The 24323-nt window shown below is 38.7% G+C and overlaps 1 protein-coding gene across 1 annotated transcript in view; it reads right to left on the reverse strand.

The window, feature by feature from the left end:
- Positions 1-24323, reverse strand: part of Arhgef38 (Rho guanine nucleotide exchange factor 38) — a 114006-nt gene that overhangs the window by 24232 nt on the left and 65451 nt on the right. The window contains 4 exon segments of the mRNA XM_037207121.1: positions 2597-2730; positions 4624-4823; positions 10921-10938; positions 17045-17192. Coding sequence (XP_037063016.1) covers positions 2597-2730; positions 4624-4823; positions 10921-10938; positions 17045-17192 — 500 coding nt within the window.

Raw genomic sequence — 24323 nt, forward strand, 5'->3', positions numbered from 1 at the left:
TAGCTAGCTAGGACCCAGATGACTTTGCAATCGGCACTAAGGATTACACTGTGAGAAATGTTGCTCTATCCTGGCTCTCCATCACTAAACCTTTCCATGCTGTTTTGATGAAATGTGCTGTTGCTTTTTTCTGCCTTAGGATTATGTTATTTTTAGGGATTAGATTCAAGAATTGCCCCTTCCATAAATCCTACTTTCATTACTATTTTTCACATTGAAGAAAATTAATTTCTTCCTCCTATGTGCTCTTTTAACCTTAGTTAATTTTTTAAGCAATTTTCTCCACTGATACTAAGTATTTAAGATTAAGAAGTTTGTCTTACTACTAACAATAGCTAACATTTATTAAACATTAATTATATTCAGACACTGTGCCAAAACCTTTCATTGACTTTATCATTTTAATTCTTACACAACTCTATGGGGCAAGCATTATGATTAATCCCATTTTAAGAGATAGAGATACAGATGCTTTGGGGATGTTAATATTCCTCTGTTGTCCTTCCAATGACAAAGCTAGCAGCACTAGATTAAGTTGGAAATATGGCTGCCCTACTAGGAACCCTGTTTCCCAGACTCCTTTGCAGCTAGCTCTGCCCATGTAACTGGATTTGGACAAATAGAGTGTGAAGGAAGTGTTGTGTTTCATTTCTAAGTATTGGCCTTGTGACACTGTCTGTGGGACTTGAATGGAGACACAATAATGACCTAGTTTCAATTAACAGCTGAGGACAATATGTTTAGGGAAAACACTGTACAAAATTTGGCAAGCTGGGTTCCTGGAAGATTTCATGAAGCAGATCACATCTACTCACATCTCAGGATTATTATTAGAGATGGAATAAGTGGTCACTTGACTGGTAGCTTATGCTGTATTTGCTATGCCATGTATTATCTGCTATGTTATGCTATGCAGTCCTGTTTATGCTGTACCGTGCTTAAGAATCTCTTTATGACAGATACATAGTCTTTGCCCTAGAGTAGAAAGTTAGAGAAACATATTTATAGATATGATTGATATTAAAAGCAAGGCAGCCCAAATTCTGGATCTATACCTGTTCATCTTTGTATTCCCAATCTCTCACACAGTGCCTGGTACACGAAAGTTCAATACATATATGATGGATTGAATAGAATCTTCCTCCTGGGTAATAGCTTTGCACCCTAACTCTACCAATATTTCACCTGAGCTGCTGACAAGTGCAAAATTGATTGATTTGAGATTTATCTCTTCTCCAGTCCAGCCTATGCAGCTGATTTTCTGATTAACAGTGAAATGCTTCATTGCTGACAAGACATCCTCTATGAAGATTAAGAGGAAAAATCTAATTAATATCCCTTCAGGCTATTTTAGCTACAATTCACTTTTAGTTCACAGTTTTTTAAAAAAAAAAAGCTGATGATAAATATGCAAAAGAATAAAATGGTCCCCACAAAAGTCTGCCTCAGATTAGAAGCTGCCTACTCTATTCAGCAGGATTGTCTTGAGTAAGAAGCAAAATCTCAAAGCATGGAAGAGAATTTCTGCACAGGTTTATAAATGCCTGCAGGGGGCTACTGTCTCCTTAAGCTCATTTTCAATTTGATTTTATTACTGTTGTCTTTAGTTGAAATGTCCCAATTATCCATTTCCTGATCAGTCACCACGCACTATTAATTTCCCAAACTTCCCACATTAAAGCTGCATATCAAGCCTCTTTTTGTGATGGATCTGGTGAATCCCTAGAAAATTATAAAGAAATAAATACAATGGTAGAATCAGCTATGTACTTCACAAGTGGTAAAGCCTCTGCAGCCATGGGGAAACTGAGAAGACGGCAATAGAGCACTGTCCTCCTTAATTTCAGCGAGAAGCCATTGCATCACCAGGCCATGAACTTTCTTTCATTATCAAGATATGTTCTACTGATCACTTACTTCAGGTTTATTGACCTCAAAACTCTGGGATGTCTGTATAAATAGAGGGTTCTAGGTTGTACCCTTGAAATAGGTGGAACTCTAGGACCTGTCTTTTGAAATTATCTCATGTGGTTCTCCTTAAGCAGATTAAAATTTAGAATTCTTTGAAAATCTGGTTATCTATAAGAGGTTGGGATTAAAATGCAAGCTATGTTAAACAGCTGAGCAAGATCACTAAGGACCAGTCACCCAGTAATGGAGTGTGTATCTAGGGAGTCTCCAGGAAGAGAAGGGGGTAGGAACACCCAAACCATCACACTGGCTTATGCATATAAACACTTCTTTGTCTTTAGATGAAATAAAGAGAATCCCAGAGGAACAGAAAAAGATTTAAAGCAGAAATAAAACTGAAATGGAGGAAGAAGTGGCCTTGGGGAGAGAGATGGTGAGCAGTTGAGTGTGGGTCTTCTGTGTCGGGTCATCATATGTCTTCCATTCTCATTTCTCCTCTTTCTGCCTTCCAGTGGAAACTGAGGTAGTGTTAAAACCTCCAGACACCCCCCAAAGGAAGAGCTTGGGACACTACCTTGATTCTGTGTTCTAGATATATTCATGGAAAGAGCAAAGCCAAGGCCCCTAAGAATGGCAGTGTTAATGATCCCTGAGGAAGTGTAGGTGGTCCAAGAAGAAAAATTACCTGTGACTCTCCTCTGGTCAGGATCTTTAGATGATTTGTGACTCTTTTTGACTTCTTGCTAATTGAATGAATATTTAGTTTAGATAGTTTGTCTTTGAGTGATTCTTCCTCATCATTCTTCTTATATTTTAAAACTGAAAAGGAGAATGCAGTGATACATCTGATTATGCTCAGTCAAAGGGCCCTCCACTAGAGTTTTAAAAGCCAATATTTATATTGAAGATAGAATTTATGGGGATTTTAACTCTTCTGCAGGGGCCATTACCCATTACCCCACTGACTAGTCTGTCCAAAGTACCCTACCCATTGACCTTCAGAAACTCGGCTATTCAAGGACATGGCTACTCAAGGCTATTCAAGGTCAAGTTAATTTACTTCTCATGCTAAAGAAATCTCTGGACAGTGGAAGAAGTTGGATTTTACCCTAAGTACCAGAGAGAAGAAAAGAAAGTTCCTTGTACTAGAAAAGAAGAAAGCACCTCCACTCCAATGGTGCATATTATCTGAGGGTCTTTGGAATAGGAAATCGGGTCCAAAGTAATGAAAAGACAACTGAACCCATCACACATTAGCCTCAAATCCTAGGTTGGTTTTTCACAAGCTCTGTGATTTGGGGCCAGGTGAGTATCGCTCTGAGTTTTCCTTTCTTTGAAATAACTGTTACCCCTCCAAGCACTTGGACAGTGGAGTCAAGAGGATTCAATTCCAGCCTCAGCTGCATAATGTGTTTGAAGCTGGCCTGGGCTACATTAAACCATGTTTCAGAAAATAAAATAAATACACTTTTCAAAATTTTTTTTGTGATTAAACCAGTGGATACAAGTATTTTATGTCATTGCTTTTTTAATCTTCTCATTGTATCATAGTATATAACACAGTTTATTACCCATTACTAGATTACTATGTAACTCTTTAAAACAATTTTTGACCAGTTTCCCATCTTTTGTCTGAGACCAAGTATAGTAATACTTTGAATAGTACTGGCAAGTAGCACACATTCTCTGGCTCAAGAGATTGAGCATATCATATCATTGTGATTTTAATTTTCAATCCCGGGTTACTAGCAAAGCTTCCTGTGAATTGTCCTTTTTTATTGACTTTTTATTAGAATATTCTTATTACTGAAATAATAATAACAACAATACATTCTAGGCAGTCATCCTATGTATGCAGTCTTTTCATTTTGCTTATGGTGTCTTTTACTCTATTACTTTGTTATTCTATTCTTTATGGTTTTAATTTGCTAAAACAAAATACTTTGCTTTTTACTTATTTGAAAACAAAACCAATCAAAGAAAATGAAGTTGTTGCACCATTTATTTCTAAACCCCTGTCATTATTTAATAATTGGGTTGAGGTTGTGTCCTGGAAACACAAACTTGGATAAGAGCTCTTCATGATCACTAATTCCACTGGGAGGATGAAGGCCTATTATACCTGGGATGCATGGGGTCCACAGAATTAGCACTCCTATATTGAAACCTACACTTAACATAAGGCGATAATTGTAATATCTTAGCTTAAAATGGTTAAGAATCAGTAGTTAATTGTAGAAACAAATAAACCTGCCTCCTCAACCCCAAACTTCATTCCTGTGTGTCAGGACCAAATGAGTCAAATATATTAAATGGAGCCCTTCACGTGGATCTAGACCTGGTTGGGCCATTTCTGCACTAGCTCCCAGAGCTGCAAATCCTGGGCTGTATCTCCTCCTTTCTCTGCAGACATTTGGTGTCAGGAGGACTGTATGCTCACAATATACCACCAGGAACACAGTGGTCAGGTAAGAGTGAATGCTTGAGTGCACCTGCTGGATTTTTTTTTTTTTTAATTTCCAGTTTTTTAATGGTCTTTTCCTGAACCTAGCTACTAAGGCAATCTCATGCTCTGCTCCTGTCCTCTGACTCTAGATTTCAAATCATCGTGTTTGCTTCGACCGCTGTGTAGCCATTCAGACACTGTGATGTCACACACAAACAGAACACTCCAATCCTGGGGAACAGTCAGCCTTCCGCACTTCCACCTACCCAGGTCTTTTCTTCTTTTCAGCTCATTGATGTTAACATTAATGTCCTTCACAGCGGCGAAGGCTTCTTCCAGTGCTCTGTAGTCGGGGTGGGAGGGAGGGGTTGAGTTCCGAAGTTCACACAGTAGCAGTGGATATTTCATCACACGTTGAATAGGTTTGATCATCAAAGAGCCCATGTCCAGCAGGTTTGGTTTGTCTCTACAACAGACACCATTGAGATCCATGTTATGTTTACTAACTTTGTTTTCATTTTGTGATTAAAAAAATGATTGCTCCTAAAACAGTTTTTCTCCTTTCAACTATGTAAAATTTCCAAAGGGAAACAAGAGCTAAAAGAATGACAAAAAGAAGCAAGGCTAAAAGATCCCACTAACCAAAACAGAAACCTAAAAGAAAACAAATAAGGTATACCTACCTACCAAACAGCGCCGTGTTTAGCTTTACTTACTGGTCAGTGTATGCAACAGACTTTAATACCAGCTTCAGAATATGGTTTCCCCGTGACAACCAAGAAAAATGAAATTCCTTCATTGTATTTTTATTATTACCAGTGAGCAATATAAACTCATTGAAAAATTCAAATATTTTACCTGAAAACCATTATCAAAACTAAACACTGTCCTCTCTTTTCTAACAAGCTGAAAGTTTGTTCATTCAGGGGTCCTACCACAGACTCCAGAAGAAATTTATAACACAGGGAATAACGCTTGAATTATTACTACTACACTTCCCTAACTGCCACTCACAAGATGGCTTCCTCATCTCTTTCTCCCAGGTGAAATCAGCAGCTCTTCACATCACTGTAAGGCAACAGCCAGCACACACCATGGCACTTCCATATGTGCCTCTGAGACAGGGTGGGAGCCTTCCCACTGGCCTGGGTTGTGCAGGAGTAAGAAGCACCAAGCTCCGTCAAGCCACTGTTCAAACCACTGCCAAACCTTTCAGACAGTAGCAACTTCTAAAAATCAATTTAGGGAACAGAAAATGATACACAGAACATAATGACACCTTTTAAGTCCCAACAGGTGGATTTTTCATACTCGTACTTAAAAAAAAAAATACTAATAGGGATAGACAATAGTCATGTAATTTGAAAAAAAAGTGAATTAAATTTTTTAAAAAATGGTCTAAAGGCATCTTAAAAACCATCTAGTTCAAGTCTTCATTTGACAAATGAGAAACTAAGAGATGCTAATTGTCATGTACACACACACACACACACACACACACACACACACCAATCTCTATTCCATCTCCGTATTTTGTGTTCATCATCTCTCTTAGTACTGTCTGTAATCATTCTATTTCCCAATTTTCCAATTTATGGCTAATTTCTCTGTCACCACAGCATCTCCCACCATGATTACATTTTATCAATGCACATATTTGGACCAAGAAATCTCTGAGTTTTAAGGCTTTCTGTCCTGTGCTTTTAACCCCCCCCCCCAATTTCAAAATGGATAAATAAATGACTTAGGGAGGAGTCTACTCATATCCTGAAAAAATTACACTAGCCTAACAAATACAAAGACTACAACAAATGGAAATGTTTTTAAAGAAAAACCAGAACAAACACTAAAGGTTTGCAATAAAGAAACAAAGATAAAGGCAAGCAGAGGGGGTGACAGAGAGAAGGAGAGAGAGAGAGAGAGAGAGAGAGAGAGAGAGAGAGAGAGAGAGAGAGAGAGAGATATCAGGGATGGGAGGAAAGAAACATCATTGGTTTCCAGAAGAACTGGATGAAGTAGATGAAATACCATCAAATATATTGAAAACCTAACTAAAAGCATTTTGATTGATGGGATGTCAGTAGCTGGCAGCATTTTTTTTTTAATGTATCAAAGCAGAGATTATCCCTTAACAATCGTTTATACCCTATGAAGACAATCCAATGGGACAGGAAATAAGTGAGGAATGGTATCTAAATGACTATAGTCAGAATTTCTCATGAGTTTATTCTTTGATTACCACCAAACATTAATTTATGTAATCATTCAAAAACTACTGAAAATACCATCCAGAATTAGTCATCAAATACTTTGAAAAAAGCTAACAGATCATTTATTTAGAGTCATTCCTGTGTATCTGTAGATATGTACATTTTAAAAACTAGAACAACAACAACAACAACCCAAACAGAAAACAAAGAGCCCAACGCATAGACATATTAAGTGGTGAAGTTGTTCCAGTGCGCCGCTCTCCTTCCTCCTATATCTGGATCTGTCACACACCAATCTGGGCCTGTAATCGAGTTCAAGTGTTATCACTACTTCTGCTTCTATCAGTCTTTAGCACCAAATTTCCAGTACCTTTGTTTTATGATTCCAATGATAATTAGAAATGATTATTGTTTCTTTAAAGCATCATAAATGCAAATCTGAGAAATGACTGCCAAAATGAGATATTTCCCAGGTACTTTTGTCTTCAGACATATTTTTTTTTCAGTTGCCCAAGAGACAATCAATAATGTTCTGGTATCTACATCAGACAGACTACACTGTGGAAGAAAAGATAGAGGATGTGTTGAAAGATAACAGCACTTCAGGCACTTGGTGTCACAGGTTCACCGCCATATCTAATCCCCTCTAGTGAGATTAAGTTTTGATAATGGTGGAGGCAGATGAGTCCTATGTATAATGTCCCCACATCATCCAGTTGTCACCTGCTGCCCCAGAGTAAGGAACTAAATGTGTCGTGGGGCTCCACAATATTGTGCCAAAACTGAATGCAGTCGTTAACATATAACGCTGTTTCAGCTTCCTCTTGTATCACAAATTCTTGACAAGTGTTTAGTTCCAGACACAGCTACACTATCTCATCACACATGATTACTGGGGCTTTATCAGTTTAATCAAACACAGTTAGCTTTGTTTTAGCACTATCCAGTTTTGCCACAAAGCTTTTCCAATAAAATAGAGGAAAAAATAATATTTAGACAATGTATGGTGGAAAATAAAAAAAAAATCCATGTGAAATATGCCTGTGTGTTTTAAGTAGAGGGAGAATAGAAGAAAAATCACAACTTGATGACTGGCTATAATTTTTTGAATTTCTTCTATTTCATGACCACAAATATCCTAAATTTTATATTTATTTTACAGTAACTGTGAAGAAAGCTTTTAAAAATTTAATCTCCTTATGGAACTTTTAAGTCAATGATAAAGGAAACTGTAGAGAGCTACATAACAAGTAGCATTTACCATGAAATATGGAACTCAAAATAAATACAAAACTATTAAGTTTTAGAAGAATAAAAGAGGACAATGAATTACAACTCATGTAGATGAGTGTATGGAAGCATTAACTATGGAAAAGCAATATTTAATCATTCCAGAAAATTTACCATGAACAGTTTCTTAGTATCTAAAGGAGTAGGGAACCGAGGAGGCTGGGGATCAAAATGAGAAGGAGCAAAATGAAATAGTGAAAACACTATTTCAGAAACTGTCTAATTTGGGAGGTCTTTTAAAAAAAAAAGCTAAGGGAGGTCATCTGAAGAATTAAGAATGCTTGGTAATTAAAAGAATAAAAACAGAAATAACAACTAAGTTCACTAGGAATCTAGGAGTTAGTATGTATTGGTAGAATTCCTAGGATAAAACATCAGAACACACCAGGAGAAGGAAATCGTCACGAGGAGATTTAAGAAAAGCCAGCTGCTGACAGCACCCATGGACTAGAATGTGAGAAGAAACAGTCACACTTAGCCACCCAGAAGACTTCAGTCCCCCAGGAACCAGGAGACGCTTAAATCCTTCAGAGAAACACACAGGTACCACAGACATTGAAGATGGAAAGTAAACAGTGACCTCTAAAGTCTGACAGTGATTGGTGGTGGTAACAGCGGCAGCCACAGTGGTGGTAGTGTGTGTAGAGATCAACAGCAGTTTCCTTCCCCAATCATTCTCTATCCTATATCTTGAGACAGACTCTCACTGAACCCGAAGCTTACCAATTTGTCTAGACAGGCAGGCCAGTCAGCTCTGCACTATCTCATCACACATGATTACTGGGGCTTTATCAGTTTAATAGATTAATCAGATTCCTAGTGTACTTAGTTGTTATTTCTGAGTCTTCTTAACCCTTGACTACAACATGTCCAGCTTTTATGTGGGTGCTGAAAATCCACACTCAGTTCCTCATTCTTACATGACAACTGCGTTAACTATGAGCCACCTCTTCAGCTCCCTTTCCTTCTGAAACAAAAGATTTATAAAGTGGAAGCCTCTTTGATGTTTCAAAAACGATCATCAACTTCACCAGGGCCAGAGATATGGCTAAGTGGGCAAGGACACTTACTGCCAAGTCTGAGGATTCCTGGAACCCACATGGTAAAAGGAGAAAATAGACTGTCTAAACTTGTCCTCTGCCTTCTGCCCTGGGTGCCTTGTACACATGGAGGTCAGAAAAGGGCACCGGACCCCTGGAACTGGAGTTAAGTTTGGTTTTGAGCCACTGGGGGAGTCACTGATTTGAGTAAGTTATGAGTATGGTTTTGAGCCATCACATGGGTGCAAGGAGTCAAACCTGGATCCTCTGTAAGAGCTACAAGTGCTCTCAACTGCCGAGCCGTTTCTCCAGCCATTATCATTCTTTTAGTACTAAACAGGCTAGACACAGGTTTCTTCTAGAGAAATGGATACATTCTAGTGTGTATACATGTTGTTTTTATAAAAATAACTTCCACATTGTCCTATGAGCCAACTATTTTGTATTTAATGAAACTATTCAATATTTCATTTCTAAGCCGTATATGTATATGATGTTTTCCCTCTGAAATCACACAAGATTTCACAATGAAGACAACCAACACTGTACTATAACATAGAAAAAGCTTTTCTTGTGCTTTAATCTTTGCATCCTTCATCACTGTTCTGACTAGTCCAAGGTTGTTATTTTAGGACAGATGTGCTGAAGAAGACCTGTTCCTTGGCACACCAGCAATCCCAATGATAGGAATGATGAGCAGTTCCTGAGATTTTTTGGCATATGAAATTTAATTAAAATTATATTAGGATTTGCCATATGCTTGGTAAAGTATTATAGCAATGTAATACATAAAATCATCTCTGAAAAACTGGAAATAAAGTACTCTTGAAATCGCATGTACCAATAATGTCTGTAGTAAGTTAATTTGCACTCATAGACTTATTTATTACAAGTAATGTGCTTGATTACAAAAGACAAAAATTCTGATTTGTTCAGAAATATCCAGTAGCTTTTCTTATGTTTTTTTTGTATTTTATTTTTATTTTAAAAAAGTAGTGCAAGTGTTGCTTCCAACTAGCCTAAATTGATCAATATAAAATCTAGATGTTCATCAAAACACCAGCTTGTATTTCATAAATAAGTACAATTATGGAGAGGTGGTTCAGCAGTGAGACTTACTGCTGTCACAGAGGATCCAAGTGCAGTTTCCAGCTCCCAGGTCAGGGTGCTCACAACTGCTGTAACTACAGTACCAGGGGATCTAACATCCTCTGTTGTCCTCTGTAAGCAACCCACCCTCAGATTAACAAGTAGTTAAAATTTAAAAATTACTATAGTTCTAGAGTATAACTTGAATCTGAGATGGTGATACCTCCCCCAGTATTTTTTTTTTTTTTTTGAGACAGGGTCTCACTTTCCACAGTATTTTTATGTTCAGGATTGTTTTGGCTATCCTGGGTTGTTTGCCTTTCTATATGAAATTTATGATTTTTTTAAACGCAAGGCCAGGCACAAAGTCAAGGTCAAGTTTGAGGAATGATACAAGACAGGAAAGAACAAATGGTTTTTCCAGAAGCTTTGTTTTTAGGTATATTTTGCTTCCATCATTAAAATTAGAAAAAAAAAATGTAAGCACTAACAGACACAGCAGGACAGATGTACACATGAGCTCACAGCAACCATGACAGCACACACAAGCCCTGTACAAGCTCAAGTGAGACGAAATCTCAGAATGGAGATGGGCGGTAGACAGGAAGTCCCACCTCTCGCCAAGGAGATATTGGCAAGTGATAGGTATTGGAGAGGAGGAGTCGGGTGTTCTTTAAAAAACGTTGCTTCTGGCAAGTCAACCATGCTCCAGGGGAACACCACACACCAGTGAGACTATGGGTGTGGGCAGCACAAACTACATCTGATGGGTAGAAAAAGAAGACACAAAGTTGGGTGGAACGAGGAAATGGAGCTGGAAGGATCTGGGGGAGAGCCCGAATATGATCAACATGTATTGTACGAAGTTCTCAAAGAATAAATAAAACTAAAAATTGAAAATTAAAAAAAAAATCTTTAAGAAAGAAGTACTTACTCTTGCATATATATATTCCTGTAAAAGAAGGAGAGAAAGTAAATCAAAAAAGATTCACACATATGGGATAATATGAAACATTACAAATACTTTCGAATAAATTACTATATCAAATGAAGTAGTGGGCAAGTTTCATGAATGCTCCATGGAATCAAGTGTTTTTAATTAGAAATATGTTATAAAATGACACTTTAATACATTTACCATCTTGCTTAATGCCATACATAAAATTCAAACTAGTGATTTAGTTAATAAATTTTAATAATTTAAGTATGTTTTTAAATTCATTTATGTTTACATTTTGAAAAAAATCCTTCAAATGCAATCATGAGGACAACCATGATTATGAGCTTACAAAGTAAGGCTTAAACTGACTTGTAGAACAATGTTATTAAGTACTCTATAATCTCTCTATGTAGTTTTAGGAAGAGAATTCTTTAGAAAGGGTCTCCCCATGTAACCTCAGCTGACCTTGAACCTCCTATATAGACATGGTTGACCTCAAACTGATAGTCTTACTGCATCAGCCTCCCTAGAGCTGGGATTACAAGTGTTCACCACTATGGCTGGCTTATCACAGTATTAACAATTCAACAAGAATTCTCAAATGCAGCCTTCATGCAGGCCTTGCTAGCCTTGGTGACTACTGTTTGCTTCTGTAAAACAAGTCCTCCCATGGAAAAGCACATGGTCCGGGTCTCCTTTTCCTGTCTCTCTACCCCATTTCCTAGTACTCATTTCTTCCAAGGTGCTATGGCAATCACAGACTTCTTGCTTCTAGAAAGGTCAGGTAGGCATGCAGCAGTCTCCAGACTTTTCTTCTGTTCAGATGGTTTTCCCTCTAGATTTCTATGTACCTTTCTCCTTCATCCCTTTCAGGCTTTTGCTCAGGTGTCCCTTCCTTGAGAAGACTTCTCTGACTGGTCTTTGCAAAGGTCACCATGCTTCACACCATCCTGGCTGTCCCTATTCTCTGCTTTTCCTTCTCTTCCCAAGGTAGGCAAATGTTTCCTACTATATGCCACACTTCTTTAGTGTATTGCTGGTCTCTCCAACTCAGGCGAGGATGGATACACAATTTGTTTATTTCTATGACACCAATCTAAAAGGTGACCAGTATGTGTTGGGTGCTCAAAGAATATGTCAAACTAATTAGACATGAAAAAACAATGGAAATTAGTCAGGACAAATTTAAGAAACAAGAGAGATGGAAGTTTCCTCCTAAACGTGGCATGTGTCTATTACAAAATAACACAAAAGCTTCTGTTTATCGTGTGACCCACAGCTTCCTTTGTGCTTTTTAATCTTTTTGAATACAGTGAATATTTTTATCATAAATATTTCTAATATAAAAAAAATCACACGGCTATGTTTTTGTTAGTTTGTTTGAGACAGTGTATTCCTGGCTATCCTGGAACTTACTATGTAGATCAGGTTGGCCTTGAACTCACAGAGATCCTCCTTCTTCTGGTTCCTGAGCACTGAAATTAAAGGCATGTGTTACCATGCCTGGACTTTTTGTATTCAGCGATTGAGATAAAAATTTAATGATAAATATCTATGCTGAACTAGATTGAGTAAGTTAAAAAAGTTCCAGTTCTCCATCCGTGTGGAAGATCGTTTATGTGTTAAAGCAACTCCTTCCTCAGTCCTCAGACCTGTACGTGTAAGTGGATCCCAGACATCTGGAGATAACTGGGTTCTGAGGAGTCCAAAACCTCCAAATGGGAATCAAAGACAAAATCACACTGTCTTTAAAGTCAATACCTGTTATAACTTTAGGAAATTATTAATTGATATTTAAAAAATATGTAGTGAAAGCAACTGTCTGTGGTCCTGAGACTTCTATCCACTTCCTTTATGTTCACATTCTTCTACTCACTTTTATCTTCCTCTAGTGGAGAATCTCATTTGTTCTAGGATCTGTTTTTTTTGCAGATCATATATTATAAAATTAGTAAAACAAAAGAAATAAAACCACAATTTTCCAATGAAACAAGTGATTGAACAAATGTTATTTAGGAAGTAAATATACGGAAGCGGAAAGAAACCATTTTGTTTTTTAGTTCCTGGAGAGACATAAAACTCTCTTTTCTTTTTCTCTTTTATTTACTTCAACAAACAACCGAAAAATTATAATAAAACTAAGCATATGCTTCCCTTTACATGCCACTTTCTATAAAGGAACCTGACATTTTTCTAATGGAGGGAGCCATACTCCGTAAAGCGGGAAACTGTATCATTGTTTCACCTGATTTTCTCATCACTAAAGAAGAAACATTCTTTTTTATGATAGATTTTGAAGCTTTCCAGAAGGTGATTCCAGCCAAGGACAATACAGGAAGAAGTTAAGCAGCATCCATTTAGCTTTTTATGGGATAAAATAATCACCTCCCTCTCCTGCTGGGCTCATTAGAATTTGACTCACGAATTAAAGGTTTTATGTGGCTCTATTCCTTAAAGATTATGGTCTGTTTCCAAACAATGTCATACTGCAAGAAGCTGAAAGAATTTCCAGAGGTGGTTTTGATTTTTACATGGGACCCTCTGTTTGGATTCAAAACACATGGTAGTGAGAAAATAAAAATGCAGCTCCTTAGACAGCATGAACTTTTTGCTGCTACTCCAAGCGGGAAAGCCACAGGAACAACATGACCAAACTGTCTAGATGACCAACAGGTAAATGTTTTTTCTCCTGAGGATGGGACCTTTGTTAGCAAAAAGATAAATACAGGTTAATTTATAACACTAAGATATGAGGAGGCTAGAAATGTGACTCTAGCCATGAAAAGAAAAATGAGAAAAGTCCTTTTGCTCCTATTTTATTACAGAATGAACAGACTGGTTGGGGACACTGATCTATAAGAGAGTCTTTAGTAATATTTCTAACTGGAAAACAGAAAGGAGGGGGCAGATAGGCTGTTCTAATTATAGCTGCGCTTGCTGAGTGGTTGCCGATGCTCACTTCTTCGAATAGATCAGAAATCATCAGTAGCTCCCAAGAGGCTAAGCAGCAAAGTCCTCAGTCAGCAAAGAAGTAGTGATACAACATCTCAGTCAATCCTAGGGCCCTTCGTCCCACTTGTCTAAACATTCCTTGCCGAATAAAAAGAGCATGTCAATGTCCAGTTTTTAGGGTGTAGGTGCAGGTGTACACTGCATTTCCAGATAAATTTAGTTGTTTTTTTTTTTAAAAAAGGATTTATTTTTATGTGTATGAGTGTTTTACCTAGTGTATGTATGTGTACCACGTGAACGTGAATGTCAGGTGCCCAAAGAGGTCAGAAGAGGGCGTGAGAGTCCCCGGAACTGGAGTTACATATGGTTGTGAGCCACCACGTGGATACTGAGAAGCACAACCAGGTCCTCTGTAAGAGCGGCTGTCATTCTTCATCACAGAACCATATTTCTCCACCCCGTTTTAAAAGTTACTCACCGTTCATACACATTCCTGGTGTATCAGGCACTGGAGAACTCATACACCAAGAAATACTGCCCTAACACATTAAAACTAATTTTCTGGATCCAAATCTAATTTTCTCTTTTGAATGATAATGAGCTTCAAAGAATAGCCAAGGTTCCTAAGCCTGGATATCATACAGAGCAAGGCAGTATCTCTGCCTTCCCTTTGGAGGTTAATCTTGGGCTAAACCTATAGAGATACCTTCTGGTGTGTTAACTAAATGAACTTTGTATTGCTGGCAAGCTTTCCGGACAGTTTTATCTCTGACTAGAGTTTATGTTCCTAGGGGGCAAGAACCATGTTTATATATTAAAAATATTTTCAACATTATCTAGTACTCTTAATAAATATTTATGAGGCCCTCAATAAACATATTTTAATTTTTGTTAAAAAATGTAACCTAAGTCCCTTGAAAATCTGTGTTAGCTTCTGAGGCATGAAGTCACCTCTCATGTGGATATTTTGCTTCAAACCAGCTCATTCCAGTATCCCTTGCACTGTTGAAAATGGAGGCTGAGGCTAATGTTCATTAGAAATGGCAGCCGCTCCTTTATTTAGCCAGTAGGAAAAGGCAGGGCGACAGTAATAGCTTTGACTGATTACTTGGCAAGGGAAACCAAGCCCCGAGGGTGTTCAGGAGTCTCTTTGGCCTATAAACCTGTTTGAAAACCTGTTTCTCAGGATTGAAAGCTTGGCTCAGCTGAGGTCATATTACAGTGATGTCAATAATACCACTGCCCTCAGCCTCAGGCAGACCCACACAATTCATCATCAGCTTTATTTTCATGGAAACCCAACTTTGGGGAAAATAGCTCCGGCTTAAACTATTTTATTTTGATTTTCTTTCCCTTAAGAAATAGTTCTGCCAATATTGTTTCATTTGGATTTTGTGCATTCTACACCTTAACACCTTTTGGCAGGGGAGATTATTTCTAAAAGTTAGAGTGGTTCTGAATACACAGAATTGGACACACCATGGAACAGTATTTTTGAAGCTTAAAAAACAAAACAAGTTATTGGGTCTGAAAGTAAACTTGAGATTCCACAATTACTTCTACCCTCGAACTGCTTTTAAAGGAAATGATATTGAGCTGTGCTGCATAGAGAATACTGTAGCAGGCTCTGTTCTCTTAGGAATAAAAAGTTTATTGCATGGCACACTAACATTTATCACCCAGGCAGCTTAGATGAAGCAGTCAAGAGGACTATGGGCCCAAACTGACTAGCTTTCTGTCCAGGTCCCTAGATATGCAGGTTAATCAAAGAAGCCACTTTTTCATGTATTGTGTGATCCCCCCGCCTCCCTCCCCCATTATTTCTAGAACCTGAAGGAATACACATGTATTGTGAGAAGGTGTTTTGTACACAGGGCGTCACTATCTTACATGAAGATAAAAATACCTGTCCATGTAGAGCACTTGTTCTTCTTATATGAACGTGTTTAGGCAAATACAATTTCACACTTTAATTTTTCTTCAAGCTGATATGGTAACATTGACCTACACTGAAACAACAAAAACTAGCCCGAGCTGCCCACCCCACACGTGTGTTATCTGAGCATGCCCATCTCCTTGGAGACTATAAAGTTTTATTTTGTCAGCACAATATGCATACACACCACAGCACAAGCTTTTTTTTTCTACTTTTTTTTCTCAAGGTATGGAAAAAGATGAAAGACCTGCAATGCTTGGCCAGTAGAGGGCAATAAAGTTGAAATTTAATCAAAGTACTTTTTTATTTGAAGCCATTTTCTGTTTTAACTGGAGCTTGAAAAGTCTTCCTCCAGTGTGGCCTCATTTAGTCTCCCCACTGCACCCCAAAGCTGCTACAAACTTCCTTCAAAGGGGGACCCCCTCCCTCTTCTTCTCACACAATAAGACACATGAAGATGTGTTAGAGGTGCAGACTCCCAGATCTTGACCTAACATGTCAGCTTCCTCAAACTGGTTAACCCCTGGCCGGAAGCAGCCCATTCAACAGTATACAGTCCTCAAGAGTGAAGGTCCATAGGAGAACTTGAAAAGATGAGAAAAAGGAGGATGAGTTTAGCTTTAAACAGGATTCCAGTTTCATCTAAAAGGTCAGAGCAAACACAGGCTCAGAGTCCCCTATTTACAGAGATAAGATAAAACCTATGCTTATTAATTGCTTGGAGAATACCAAGGGTTTAAAAACTTATTCAAACTTGTGTAGCTCTACTATCATCTCCTCACATGGTATGGATGAGGAGTGTCTAATTGTCCTGAAGCTAACTTTGGCAGGGCCTTAGTTCTCCTCACAATCTCCCCACAGGAGACCAGGCAACAAGGAGGACTATTCAGGAATTCCACTAATGTAACCAACTCACTGGCCCTTGAGAATGCATGAACAGCAGCCCACCTTTCATATCTTATTTATGTTAGTATTATTGTTTGACAATATTGCATTTTCCCTCGTCTCTACAAGGCCTTGAATCTTTGTCTCACTTGTTATTTTTAGACATCCTCTTGAGGGGGAACAGAAGTCAGTCTGGGCTTGTAGCACATTGGCTTTTCATAAAGCAGCCATCCAGGCAAGCCCTGTGAAATGTTGGCTGTATGTGACCTTCCATCTCTGTCCACTTCAAATGGCTCCTGCTAAGCAACCAGAGTAGATGGGAATCGCCACTCGAAAAGGCCTTACTTTAAGGACTGGATACAGTGGTTCAAATGGTGCCTCAGCTCTTCCTCCTTTTCATAGGACTCCAGTACACTGTGTGCTTCATCGTGATGATAGCAGTAGATTTTATAAACATCTTCCAGTGGTCCTTTAATCTGCAAGAATACCTCTCCTGAACAATGCAAAACAAAGACACAATGACCTCATCAGACCAGAGTGACATTTCATGCACTGTTACTCAGTGCTGACTATTGTAATAAGTTAGGTCTAGCCCACCTGATCCCCAGATTGTTTGGAAAGTACATCAAGAGGATAATTTCCCTCTCCTTCTCTTCCTCCTCCTTTTCTCCTCCTTCTCTCCATGCCCCCTCTCTCTCCTTTCTTCTTTTCTTCCTTTTATAAAACATATGAAGAACATAACAGGTTGGTGCACAGAATCACAGTCAAGAGCTGCCTAGATGAGCGTGGTCTGCCCATGTTCAGATCAAGATAGGCTACTGACTGGCTTTGAGACTTGTGCACACTGAACATGTTTTATATAACTGCTATAAACACATTGTATAAGTGTTCTCTCTCTGCATGCATGAAGAGATAAGAGGTCATTTACCCATAGGAATTAAGAATGAATAAATGTGCATTGGAAGCAGATAAATGATTTTTCTCAAGTCCTGCCAAGCAGGTGAGAAAGCCAAGTTTACAGGCCAGACAGTGTTCATGAGTTTCAACCCTCAAATCCTAGCACTCTGCTAGACATTGGCTGAGGCGGGAAGACCACTAAGTCAGAATCATAAACTAGGGCTTGTATGGTGATTTGGGGAGTGATTATGTGGTTCTAATTTTTTGTGGCTATGTTCCCTCATATTATTCTAAAGTGTCCCACTCGTTTCTAGCTTATATCCAGGCAATAAAAGACTTTTGTTTCCTCTTCATTATATGGGATTTCTTCTCTGCTTATAGCTAGATTTTAAAGTAATGTGAAGTGGTGTGTGTGTGTGTGTGTGTGTGTGTGTGTGTGTGTGTGTGTGTGAGAGAGAGAGAGAGAGAGAGAGAGAGAGAGAGAGAGAGAGAGAGAGAGAGAAGGGGGCATTGATTGAGGTGACCTGGAATTAATCCAATGAATCAAGCATCTTTATAGCCAAAGGGCCAAGAGGTTCCTGCTGTTTCTGGGATTTAACTGGGTTGGTCTTTCTCCCAATGTAAGTCTTGAAGATCTGCCCTTTAAGACAGTAGTATCCACAGAAAGAAACTGTTAATAACAGAAAATAAGACAGGAGACAAGTGAATGTGTGGTTGGTTATAAAGTGAAGAGAGACTCCAAGTAGTACAACCAGGTAGAAATGGGAGGTTTGGGACAGATCTAAGCCTTAGAAGTAGGATCAGTGGCAGGCTTGGATAGAGACTCCTTGGGCATCTGAGCCTACGCATCTTCATAATGAGATGAAGTTACAAATGTTTACATGCATTACAGAATGTGGTAGTAATTGAAATTTAAGAAAAAGAAAGAGCAAGGGACAGTTTGACAAATATATACGATCAAATCAGAAAGTTAAAAATCAAAGACAATACTCACTTTATATGCAAGTAAACCATCACTTGCAAATTCCCTTGTATGTTTTTAACAGCAGTGTCCCAGAATTTCTAGACCTCCCCTTAATAGCAAAAGCTTCTTCTTCTTCTTCTTTTTTTTTTAAATTCTCCGAGTAAAATTCTGTTGGGGCCCTAATAATAATTATTGAAGTTAAAAGATATTTAAGTACTCTAATTGAAAGTCGTTTATTCACCCAGAGGCCAGCTATAACACTGGTAGGCAGAATATTTCATTTCCCTCCCAGCCCATTCTGCTTCATAATAGTGCTGATGAAGCGAGGTGTCTCCCGGCCAAAAGCGATTCTGTTTCCACGGTAACGTGAGTCTTGGCTGCATTTCTTCAGTGGTGAAGGACAACTGCTCAGTCTAATGTATGTGTACTGGAAGGATGATTAGGAATGGAGAAAGGAGTGAACCAAGACCAGGGAAGGTAATTTCACTCTGGCTGCCTGACACAAAAGCACCAGAATCCTAGAAAACAAACCCCTGCATCTTCTTCTTTTTAAAAATTCTACAACCAAAGGAAAAAACGTTTTTGCAGTGACATTCCCTCAAAGCAACTATCTTGCAAAGGAAGAACAAAAAGCAAAAAGACAATAACTCCGTTTTAAATTTCTTTAGTCATAGCCCTTAAAATCGATGCCAGAAACATAGTCTATATCGTGGTATAACTGCTCCTGTGGGTCAGTTGCTCCTCACTACTGTCAATGTATTCAGATTCTTCTATTTTTAAGTTCCTGTTGATTCCCTTGTTGTCTTTTAGAACCCATTCCCCACGGTGTGGAATCTGTATCATCCTGAATTTCCTCCATCCGTATGCAACTTAGGGCAAAGCCACGATATTCAAGGAAGCTACTTATCCTGGGCTTTGTATAAGAAAGTGGCTCACATGGGATTGAATGTGGTTATTGTTTTGAGTTCATCTTTACTTAACAATTATTTATTGGATGACTGTTTTGCACTGAGCACTATCGTTTGTACTGCGGACACAAAGAACCAACAGTTCATTTAAAGAACTTATATAAGCCAGCAAGGGCAAGAGAGAGAAGAGTAAGTTCCCATTCACTGTGCCCTATGAAAGTGCAATGCTAGACCTGGGCAGCAGAGAAGGCAACATATTCAGTCTCTGGGGAACTCTTAAGTGAGCATGGAAGAAATGAGGTAGTGAGGGGGAAATGCATGCAGAATCTCTGAACGGCCTACGGTGCAAGGCTCAGTGGCTCTAAGCCTGTGAGGAAGCTCCAGAAGCTGGAAAGGCAGTCAGATCCTGAAGCAGAGTGGGTACCACTAAAGAGCAGAGTCTGAAGGAGATGGAAAAGCACATACAGATTTTAGGCAGTAGACTAACAAGAGTAGACAACAGCTTAGAAGATTATTCTGATGATGAGTCATCAGAGAGGTGGAACTGGAGAAAGGAGTTGAGACTGGAGAAGAGAAACCAATCATAACTGAAAGAAAAACGAAGGGCAAGCATAGGAGGGTACATCAATTAAGAGTGCTCTGTGGTCCAGAGATGTAGCTCAGTGATAAAGCACATGCTTAATGTGTCCAAGGTCCTGGATTCAACCCCCAGAGTCACAAGAAGGACAAAAAAGTGATATAGCTTCAACTGCCTGTGTTCAGATCCTGGTTTTACTATTTACAAAATGCCTGACATTTGGGGAAGCTAGCTGTGTTCTCAGTTCTGTAATTTCCTCATTTGTAAAATGTGAGTAACAGCAATTGTAAGATAATTGATAATTAATGGGGTTAACTATGTAATGATTTTAAATCAGTAGCTGGGACATGCAAATACTCAAGGGAGTTATACAAGGAAATCTGAAGCAGGGAGGAAAGAGAAGCAAAGGGGCAGGGAAAGTATATGAACAGCGAGGTATAGTTCCAGGATTCCACACGGCTGAACAAAGATGATGTGTGGAGAGGGTTTAAGGTGCAAAGATAATGAATTTAACTATAGCTTTACTGATTAGGAATTGTTTGTTATGTAGTCAAGTGGGAATGTCCTCTGTGGACTTGGGTACGTGAATATGGGGTCCAGGGAAGTAATATAAAGACATATGAGAGTGATACAGGGTTGCAAATTGTGGGTAATAGAAATCATAGATTTAATATGGTTGTTACAAAGAAGTCTAGAGAGAGGCAGAGAATAGGGTGTGAAGATTCAGTGTTTGTGAGCTCTTACATTGAGAGGAGACAAACAGATGAGAGCTCAGAGAAGACACAGTCACAGAGAATAAATGGAGACTAGGAAAAATCAGCAAATCCAAGAATAATCTTATAATTTATAACGACTTTAGGTCTATGGTGGATGGTGCATATGTATGATTCCAAGATAATTTTCCCTACTCTATATTGTATGTATTGACTAATATACGTTGTTGTGAAAATATATGGCAGCCCTCTTGGCTTTCGTAATTTCAATCTACGATGTTTACACATGACAAAAGTAGCTAGTGGTGTATTTCTCAGTATGTGTCCCATTGCTAAGGAACACACAGCTATACAACACAGGGATAAATGTTGCTGAGATCAAAATTTGGGATTTGCAGAGTGTGTTGCCACCACTTCCCATCACCTAGCCACATTATTTTTTTTTTTTCTAAAGCAATAGAAAGTTGGGTTGCTCCAGATATTTTTGGTGTAAGAAGGCACGCTTATTTCTCTGGGATGCAAAAACCAGAGGGCCATGTCAAGCTGCCACTGGTTGAGAACACAAGCCCCTGGGCCTCTGTATCACAGAGAAATAAGCACGTCTCACCCCACAGATGCTTTGTTTTTGTTTATCTTTTCTCCCAGGAGAACTTAACTCTGACTAACACACTATATTTCCTTTCTTCTTTAGAAGGAAATATTTTAGGAGAAATACTGAACTACAACATTTCATTTTAAAAGTATGTGAAATGTTTAGAGTAGGAAATTAATTGTATTAACAACCAAAATTTTTTACAAGTTCAACTCTAAAAACCAGCTACAATGGTGTTTTAAAAGAACTTCAGTTAAAATTTGTTGCTGGAGGGCTTCTCTCCAGCTTTCACCAAGCCCCACAGTCCCACAATCCACATATAAAATAATCACTCAGATGCTTATAATACTTATAAACTGTATGGCCGTGGCAGGCTTCTTGCTAACTGTTTTTTTTTATCTTAAATTAACCCATTTTTATAAATCTATACCTTGCCACGTGGCTGGTGGCTTACCGGCGTCTTTACATGCTGCTTTGTCCTGGCAGTGGCTGCAGTGTCTCTCCTCCTTCTTCCTGTTTCCCCAATTCTCCTCTCTCTTTGTCCCGCCTATACTTCCTGCCTGGTCACTGGCCATCAGTGTTTTATTTATATAGAGTGATATCCACAGCAAAAAATTAAAGGTCTGGTCCCACCCCTAGATGGAGAGCTACAGGCAATACCGGCTGCTGATTGAGGGAGAGTCAATCTTCTACAGGGACAAGCTCCCTGAGAGATTTAGACCATATTTTAAAACTTGAATTGCAATAGCTGTAATGACATCTTAAAACTCTTATTCCAAATCAGGTAAATGAAGTATGCATCTCAATACATTTTTTAAAAAAAATATATTTACATATATGTAAACAGTGTTTTTCTTTAAGCATTGAATTACCATTAAAGTATTTTTAGAGACAAAATTTTAAAGGTTTGAGTTCTACCTCAAAAGTTTTCTGTAGTTCTAAGTGAAACTTGTTTGTCAAGACAGAATATTCAGAATAAAATGACTAGGATGGCTCCCAGAGCAGGGATAGATGTGGCCCCTCTTTGGGAAGAAGATTGGAGATGTGTATACAATGTTCTAGGCTTTGAGGGGTCACTTTCCTAGGTGACAAAAAAACTTAGACATGTCATTCCTAACAGAAAGAGCCTTGTCTGTAGCATCAAGAAAATCCAAGGTGTGCTTTCTATAGCCTGGTTATCTTTCTTGGGTACAAGCCCAGCTTCTTGGACTAAACAAGGCAGGTTAGCTAGCCAAGTGTCAATTCATTCATATGCCCCCCTATTTTCTCCTAGACTTACTCTGTTTTCTAAGTGTGGAGAGTGATGAGGGGAAGTGAGAAGGAGATGGAAGAGTGAATGCTACTGAAGGAAGCCACAGTCCTTTGCCATGAGCCCCATCTAACCTGGAAATAATAGTGACTGCTGAAGGTATCCAGAGGTCCTGGTTAGAGTGTACAATTCAGACCAGATACAGGTAGCAAGTGGGATGTGCTTCCATGGGATTAGGATAGATGAGTCCCTCAAGATTCAGTTTTACTAAGGTATTTAAAGAGAAGCGCTGTTTTCATGGGAGCAGGCTGAAAACTTTACATGAATTCTCAACGTAACATTTCAGTGTTTTTTGTTTCTTTTTCTCTTGCCTGTAGCTATGGCTCCAAGTAATTCCCTGGGGCTCAAGATAATTCTCTTCTGATAAAAAAATATATATTTCAGTGAAAGTCTTTCAAAAGCAATAGCATAAGAGATGTTCAGAAAAATGTATCCATTTGGCTTGTAATTCTGAAGCCCTGGAGGTGAAAGTGCCTCATTTGCAGGTGAGTGATTTTAGGAGTCAAAGATGGGTGTGGAATTGGAGCCAGTGATGGAAACTGATGGGAACCATGAAGAGGAAAAAATGGGAGGTGTGTCCTATCTGTGACATCACCATGTCCAAAGCTATGGAAAGCTGTCATGTGTGTGGTAAGACTGGCCCCTCAAAGAAGAGCTTTCCTGCAATTGAGATGGCATCTTCCCAGAATTTCCAACCATAGGAGATAGCAGTCTAGAAGCTGGACAGGACACTGGGGTGCAGTCACACAGAGTGGAGACAGGCAGTAAATGGGATGAAAGGAACTCTGGTCTGGGTTCCTTTCTGTTTGCAGTATAATGTGGACAAATCAAACCCTAACCAGTTTTTGTCTCAACAGTGGAATGCGTACTTGTTAAGTATTAGTTGTGCTCTGACATTCAAGAACCCTATTTATTTTGGTGTCGACTCATGGTGTTGTCATGAAACTGTTTCCTTTCTGCACACTTTAACGGCAGGATGGGGGAATCCTTACAGCTGGCATTCTGGTACCAGGTTGGTTCTCTGAGAAGGCTTAGTGTCTTCTGGCTGGGTAAAGAAAGGCTCAGTAACCTTTCATATTCAAGGTAGGTGATGCAGAGTAAGGCTCCATTCTCAGACCAACTTATATATATATGACTTTAGAAAATATCTCTTTTGAGACCCACCTGCTACTCTTCTATGGTGCTTATCAGCCTCTAACAATAATGCTGGCCCAAACTACAGATTGACTTAGTAACAGCTTAACTTTCTTATTTCTATATTTCATGCATTTAGTAAGTGTTGCTGAATACAGTGTTCTCATCCCTTGGGACATAACAGACATACAGCAAATAAAACTCTTCACCTAATGGAGCTTATATTCAGAGGGGGTAGGGATGTGCCTTAAATCCTGTATCCTTCTTCTATGGAGATCTTGCCATCTCAAGACATTTAAAATCTGAACAAATGGATGTGGCATACATTGCTAGTTGTGAATCTGTTCTTCTGAGCTCTTCTTCTAAATTCACAGAATTTGGTTTGACAGTATACCCAGTTGAAATACAAGTCTGGTATTTCTCAAATTTCTAGTAGCTATGAGTGGCATAGTATACCTTCATAAGCATGTTTGCATTTGTGTTGTTAAATAAAACCATGTGTAAAATACTCCCTACAGGGTGAAGAGTGT

The sequence above is a fragment of the Peromyscus leucopus genome, chromosome 6, assembly GCF_004664715.2.
Source record: "Peromyscus leucopus breed LL Stock chromosome 6, UCI_PerLeu_2.1, whole genome shotgun sequence".
NCBI lineage: Eukaryota > Metazoa > Chordata > Mammalia > Rodentia > Cricetidae > Peromyscus > Peromyscus leucopus.